General features: G+C 42.7%; 1 protein-coding gene across 1 annotated transcript; it reads left to right on the forward strand.

Annotated features, from left to right (window-relative positions):
* The first annotated feature begins 4,892 nt into the window (after nucleotides 1-4,892).
* On the forward strand, nucleotides 4,893-6,947 carry LOC137950585 (GDSL esterase/lipase At1g71250). Its single transcript, XM_068797142.1, has 5 exons — nucleotides 4,893-5,109; nucleotides 5,377-5,504; nucleotides 5,978-6,220; nucleotides 6,313-6,562; nucleotides 6,727-6,947. Exons 1-5 carry the CDS (start codon nucleotides 4,893-4,895, stop codon nucleotides 6,945-6,947), a joined length of 1,059 nt encoding a protein of 352 aa, XP_068653243.1.
* Nucleotides 6,948-7,607: the final 660 nt, after the last annotated feature.

The raw sequence follows: 7,607 nt of genomic DNA on the forward strand, positions 1-7,607 counted from the left end.
TATCCCAATTTTTTCTTTGCCAGATATGTACATCTCAACAATTTGGGACCATAAGGCATAATTAGTTCCATCCAGCTTGATACCAATTTGAGGAGTAGAAGAGTCAAAACCTACTGGAAGAATGTGTGTTTGAGTCAAGACTTGTGCCATTCTTGTCGTCAAGCCTTCCAAAATAGAGTAGGAGCTCATTTTTTATTTTTCAGCTTAGGATATGAAACGAATAAATTATCCCTCTTGTTCAATCTCACCTTCGTCCTCTGTCTTAGCTACTCGCAATACACTATTTCCTTACCTTCTATCAGTGTGTATGACTTCGGCTTCTACCTTTAGTCGATGGGTCCGGCTTGAGGTTCTTCGCAGTTGGGATCTACTGGCTGGGGTTGGTTCAAAATATATGCATCAATCTTGAAGTCAGGGTGAGCAAGGAAAATAGAGCAACAGGAGTGTGGGAGAACTTTGCAGAGTAGCAGGCGTGTTTGGCTTGGCTTCTCCGAAGTGAAATATGTCAAGCACAATCTTCTTTGATGTGCACGAGCAATCAGGAACCAACCCAGGAGTTCATCTGGAAATGATGGGACATATGGTAACCTTCGATGACCTAAGCTCACTCTACCACACCCACTATGAGCCGCATCTCAATGCTTCCCAGTCCCTCGAACTCGCCTTTGTTGAAGATACTGCCTTAAGAGATTGATCCTCAATCAATTAAGGATCATAGAATTGATTCTCAATCAATTAAGGATCATTGTCCTGTTTAGGGCCTTCCATTATAGGAGCTAATTAAGCTCAATCATTCCTTGTCTGTACAAATCAAATCTTTTGTAATCAATTGTAAATCCTTGTAATTGGGATATCACTCCTAAAAATTAATGAAAGCATGGCACCCCATTAGTGTAGTGAATTTTTAATCATTCTCATGGTATCAGAGCTCCATCTGGATTAACATCCCGTGATCCTCATGGCCTCAAATTTTTCTTTCGATCGCCTGCCCTTCAACACCTTGATTCATATGGTCACCATCAAGCTCTCGTCGTCAAATTATCTTCTATGGAAGAGTCAATTTCTTCCCCTTCTTGATAGCCAAGGATTGTTGGCTCACGTTGATGGCACCCTTGAGCCACCACCTTCATTTGAGCCTCCCTCCTCTCAGACGCCAAATCCCAAATTTCAGGCATGGAAAACAACAGACCAGCGCCTCCTGAGCCTTCTGCTATCGTCTCTTTCCGAAGAGGCCATGGCAGAGGCTGTTGGCCTGACCACATCCCGTGAGGTGTGGATCGCTCTAGAAAATTTCTTCAGCCACAGATTGAAAGCTTGTGAAATTCGTCTCAAAGACGACCTTCAGCTGATGAAACGCAGCAGCCGTCCGGTTAGCACCTATGGCCGTGTGTTCAAAGCACTGTACGATCAACTCCATGCCATCGGTTGTCCCGTTGATGACACCGACAAGGCTCATTGGTTCCTCCGAGGTCTCGGCCCGGAGTTCTCCGGCTTCTCCTCTGCCCAAATGGCCCAAAACCCTCTCCCCTGTTTTTTCGATCTGGTATCTCGCGCCAAAAGCTTCGTAATCTTCCAGAAATCCCTCGAGCATTTGGCGACAGCGAATCCTACAGTTGCCTTCACAGAAAACCGAGCTCCCTCCCAACATTCTGGTGGCTCCTCTCACCAGAATCGTGGCCGCGGAACTCATCACCGCAGCTCTTCCAGCCAAGGGCAGAGCCCCTTCTTCAATCACGGCCACGGCCACAGCCCGGGCGGTGATTCCGGCCACGACCAAGGTCATTCCACCACCAGCTACCGTCGCCGATCACCGCGCTACCAGATCTGCCGCCAGGAAGGACATTATGCTGACAGTTGTTGGCAACGGTACTCTCAGAACGACAACTCTCGCCAGGAAGCGCATTTCGCTGAATCATTTAATTCAGGTTGCTCTATGTCTGAAAATGCATCTTCAAATTGGTTTGTTGACACTGGAGCCTCAACCCACATGACCCCGGCCCACACGTCTCTGGATCATTCTGTCACCTACACGGGTAAGGATCGTGTAATTGTTGGGAATGGTGCGTCTCTCCCTATTACTCATACCGGTCATCTTTCCCCTTCGTCAGATCCTAAATTATTAGATGTTTTGGTGGTTCCCCCATCTTACTAAAAATCTTTTGTCCATTAGTAAATTAACGCATGATTTTCCTTTATCTGTTACATTTACTAATGATTCTTTCACTATTTAGAATCGCTCAACGAGAAAGGTGGTGGCAACCGGTAAACGTGATGGAGGCTTATATGTGCTAGAGCGTGGCAATTTAGCCTTTCTTTCCGTTTAAAAAAATAAATCTTTGCATGCTTCATATGATTTATGGCATGCTCGTTTAGGACATGTTCATCATTCTGTTCTCTCTTTCTTGAATAAAAATGGCCAGCTTCATCTTACCTCTTTATTACCATCTCCAAAATTATGTGATACATGTCAATTGTCCAAAAGTCATCGTTTACCTTATTTTCGCAATGAAAAAAGGTCCTCTCGTATGTTAAATTTAATTCATTGCGATATATGGAGTCCTTCACCCGTCACATCGCACTTGGGGTTTATCTATTATGTTTTGTTTATTGATGATCACTCTCGTTTTACTTGGATTTATCCTTTGAAATTCAAATCTGACTTCTACGATATGTTTCTTCAATTTCAAAATTTTGTTGAAAACTAACATTCCGCTCGTATCAAAAATTTTCAAAGTGATGGTGGTGCCGAATTTTACTTGTACCCGTTTTCAAAACCACCTTCGTACTTATGGAATTCATCATCAGCTATCATGTCCATATACCCCTGCTCAAAAAGGTCGTACCGAACGCAAACACCGACATATTACTGAAACTGGTTTGGCTCTGCTCTTTCATTCCCATATGTCTACTCACTTCTGGGTTGACGCCTTTAGCACTACTGCCTACATCATCAACCGCTCGCCCACACCACTTCTTGGAGGTAAGTCCCCTTTTGAAATTCTTTATGGTCTTTTTTCCAGATTATGCAAATTTTCATCCTTTTGGTTATCGTATTTATCCATGTTTACATGATTATATGCCCAATAAACTCTCTCCGTGAAGTCTTCCTTGCCTCTTTCTGGGATATAACTCCTCGTACATAGGTTTTCGTTGTCTTGATCCCATCACCTCTCGGATATATATCACTAGACATGCTCAGTTTGATAAAACTCCTTTCCCATACTTAGCTTCTTCTCAAGCTCAACCCCTATCCTCTCTCCAATTTTCCAATTTTCTGGAACCTAGTTCTTCTTCTCCTGACATGCCCTTGTCTCTTTCAACGCCTCATTCCCTACATATTACTCCACCTGGCTCTCGTTCGTGTGTTATTTGTACTGATCCCGTGGATGAGTCTTTGTAGGCCCCTCATTCTCTTACAAGACCACCTCAGCCGCCTGCAGATTCCACTAGATCCACTGCTCTGCCACTCACTGCTCCTATTGCTGCTATTCCAATGGGTTCTCATCCTATGCTCACACGTGCCAAGGTTGGTATTTTCTAACCCTGTCACTCGACTTTTCTTGCGTATTCTGGCTCTTTTGGTCTTCTTCATGCTCTCTTAACTTCCACTGAGCCTAAAAGGTTCAAATCGGCTGCCAAGAATCCGGCCTGGCTTGCCGCTATGGATGAAGAGGTTCAAGCTCTACAAAATAATCGTACCTTAAGATATTGATCCTCAATCAATTAAGGATCATAGAATTGATTCTCAATCAATTAAGGATCATTGCCCTGTTTAGGGCCTTCCATTACAGGAGCTAATTAAGCTCAATCATTCCTTGTTTGTACAAATCAAATATTTTGTAATCAATTGTAAATCCCTATAATTGGGATATCACTCCTATAAATTAATGCAAGCATGGCACCCCATTAGTGTGGTGAATTTTTAATCATTCTCAACCTTCATCATCGTCGAGCGACTCAAAAAGAGGAGGATGAAAGAAGAGCATGTGTTGTAGAAATGTGGGCGGTGATGCCAGAGAGAAATGAACTAGGTTATGTTGGGGGTGCAGATGGGAAAGAAGATCTATCTATCTATCTCAGTCAAAGCAGATGAAAGAGGACCTGGATCTATCTTCTGTGTATGAAAGAGGAAGAAGGACGGCGATGTCCAACACCTGCTCTGAATGATCAAAACAGAGAATCCTTTATTTCTGAATGATCTTCTCTTGGATTTACAAGGAGAGAATTTCATAAATTACAGACAGTACTTCTTAATATCATAGACAATCCATGACAGAAGATAACATATCATAATTGATCCGTAAAATCTTCTCTTTGACAACTCATGCTTCCATAAACAAATCCTTTCCTTCTTCTGTTTGAGAGCTCATTCTAACAATATATAGTGAACATTTCTTTTCAAGTTGTTTGTTAATTGGTGAGAACAGCCAAAAGGGACTTACGAGGGTGGGTCGGACAGGAGTGACTACACTTTGTCAAATTCAATTCAATTCTTACGAGGGAACACCTTTGTTTCATTTCTTCAGACGATGACGAATATTTCAAACAAGAAAACAACAAACCGAACAGTTTGTCATCTTCCATTATATAGAAATTGGCTAATGACAAACAGGGTCAGATCAATGAAAAAGATACAAAAAAGGGCAAAATATGCAGTAACAGAAAACACACAAAACCTGCATGGAATCAAGGGGAAAAGGGTCTTGAAAAGCTGTATTTCGTGGATCTTCTCCAATGCCATCCGTTTCACGAGTGTCATGGTTCTTTCAATCCGACCAGCTTTAAATCCATAAGGCAACTTCGAACATTTAATTCACAGATCATCTTTGATTCTAGGCGAACAAAGAGAAGAGAGAAAAGAAATGGAGAAACTAAATTCCGTAATCCTCCAGATGGTCGCCATTCTTATGCTCTTACAGTACTCGACCCAGCTCGCTGTTGCGGCTCAAGTTCCTGCGTTGTGGGTGTTCGGAGATTCTTTAGTTGACGATGGAAACAATAACTTCTTAAGCTCCCTTGCAAAGGCAAACTACCGGCCTTATGGGATTGATTTCTTCCAGGGGCCTACAGGGAGATTTTGCAATGGAAGAACGATTGTAGATTTCCTGGGTAAGCAAGTTTTAGTTTTGATACAGATGTATCATCTCCATTTACAGTATCAGCTATTTTCTACCATGTCGTCGTTTAAGTTTCTGTTCTACTGTCCATTTTAGAGTATTGAACGCTCATGCCATTACTAAAGAAATGGATAAAGGCTGTTCATTACTGAAAAAAATTCCTAGGAATGAATAAAATCTCGAGGCTGTTCATTGAGAGGATTCACAAAAATAGATTCAGCACTGGTCGTTTACGGTTTCATTCGTCTGAATTATGCAGGTGAGATGTTGGGTCTTCCTTACGTTCCAGCATTTGCAGATCCTAATACTCGTGGAGGAAGATTACTCAGTGGGGTTAATTACGCATCTGCTGCTGCAGGAATACTCGATGAAACAGGCGGAAACTACGTAATGTCATTTTTCTTCTCCATCTATTTAAATTTTGTAGATATAAACGGTAATTGAAACCAAAAACTAGTTTCATTTGGTAATAGATGTTAAGTTGTTGAACCTAATTAACGTCTTAAAGCTAAGTCCACACACAAATCGGTTGGGGTAGTTTTCTCTTTGTATTTAGGGGCGCCTCTATTAGGATTTATTACCTGGAGGAGGATCATCAGAGGTTAGAGAAAAACACGAGTGTGTGCGATTTCTCTTGTAAATTATTTCATCTTCAGAGTGAATTACTGCAGTGACGGAAGACGGAACGAGTCTTACCTTGAGGCGAACCTATATAAATCTTGTGTTTTTTTTTTCTGTGATTATTATTGTTCTCTTTAGTTTTGAATTAGGGCGTCTAATTCCTAACAATAGAAGTTAAGACAGAGATAAGCCATCCAGGTGCCTAATAGATAAAAGAACGACAACGATGATAATGGCAGGGGGATCGATTCAGCCTCAGCCAGCAATTGATAAACTTTGAGACCAACTTGAACGATCTGAGAAGCATGTTGGGCACAGGGAACTTGAATCTTTACCTTGCCAAGTCCATTGCAGTGATGGTGTTTGGAAGCAATGACTACCTCAACAACTATCTCATGCCTCCACTCTACAAATCGAGCTACAACTACACACCTCAACAATTTGCAGATCTTCTTCTGAATCACTACGCAAGGCAGTTGGTGGTAATTTACTTTCTCATTCTACCTGAATTGAAGCTTCAGCTGATACTCCAGTTGAAGCAAAACGATGATTATAACTGAGGGATCTGTTGCAGGCACTGCACAGTCTTGGCCTGAGGAAATTCCTGCTGGCGGGAGTTGGACCACTTGGTTGCATCCCAAACCAAAGGGCAATGGCCCCTCCGGGGCGCTGCCTGGACTTGGTAAACCAGATCGTAGGGCCCTTCAACGTGGGTCTCCGATCGATGGTTCAGCAGCTTAACGACAAATTTCCCGGCGCAATCTTCGTCTACGGCAACACATATGGAATCCTTGGAGACATGCTTAACAACCCTGCGACCTACCGTGAGTCACCATTTCCATCGATTTTCAGTTTTTGAGCGTAGAATCTATCTTCTTTTGGGCTTAGAGAAGAGTCTACAGTCTCTTATAAACAACTAATCGTCTCTGAAGCCAAATTAGCTCAAATTTTCGACCTAAGTTACTCATATTTGATGGTGATTTTGCAGGCTTCACCACCATTGATCGGGGATGTTGCGGGATAGGAAGGAACCAAGGGCAGATAACTTGTCTTCCCCTTTCAGTCCCTTGTCCGAACAGAAACGAGTACCTCTTCTGGGATGCCTTCCATCTCACACAAGCCGCCAATGAAATCGTTGCTCAAAGAGCTTTCAGAGGCTCCCCCAACGACTGCTACCCAATCAATGTGGAACAGATGGCTCAGCTGTAAATACGAGCATTGCCATCTCTTCTCACAAAGGCAAAAGGTCAAGGATGCTAGTATGCAAACAGTAATGACGTTGATGTAGTTAAAGAAGCATGAACTTACTCTGTTCTTGCTCAACTATCTTCTGTATACAGGTGAAGGGAATAAGATATCATATTAGACCTTGCTAAGAGCCATTTGAAATATGTTTACTAACCTGAAATTAAAATCTGCAGGATGATAATCTTCCTCACAGAGCTGATAATCTTCACAAACAACACCTGATGTTACTATCCACAGAAAAAAATAGAGAAAGAAAATTATAAAATGGAGTCTACTGTTCAGTATAATAAAAACTGTGTGGCACAGATGTGAAAAGAACCTCATAGAGATCGGGGGAGGGAGCCCTGCCCTATGCACCTCCATGCAGAGGTTCCACATTGCAGAGGGGAGGGCCAGGCCCCTCTTTCTACTGACAGCAATTATCGACAGGTGGAGAAGGAGCCCCGTCTCTCCCTGCCGCTATGCGTAGCTGCACACAACAACGGGAAGGGTGGGGAACCTCCCCTTCCTCCAAAACGAAAGGGGGGGATACAGAGCGCCTTTCTCCGAGTCTCTTCTTTCTGTGCCTCCTGATTCGTATTCGAATTCGAGTATTTCATCATCATTTTGGGCATAAACCAA

This window comes from Aristolochia californica, unplaced genomic scaffold (genome assembly GCF_029961685.1).
Source record: "Aristolochia californica isolate CCGP_79_NKW_82.1479 unplaced genomic scaffold, dmAriCali1.0.hap1 SCAF_14, whole genome shotgun sequence".
Lineage (NCBI taxonomy): Eukaryota > Viridiplantae > Streptophyta > Magnoliopsida > Piperales > Aristolochiaceae > Aristolochia > Aristolochia californica.

Bases quoted from the DNA above. Each gene is read 5' to 3' on its own strand.
- LOC137950585 (XM_068797142.1), top strand. From the start codon at position 4,893: ATGGTCGCCATTCTTATGCTCTTACAGTACTCGACCCAGCTCGCTGTT. The intron at 5,110-5,376 runs GTAAGCAAGTTT...TGAATTATGCAG, and splicing joins AACGATTGTAGATTTCCTGG to GTGAGATGTTGGGTCTTCCT. The intron at 6,563-6,726 runs GTGAGTCACCAT...GTGATTTTGCAG, and splicing joins TAACAACCCTGCGACCTACC to GCTTCACCACCATTGATCGG.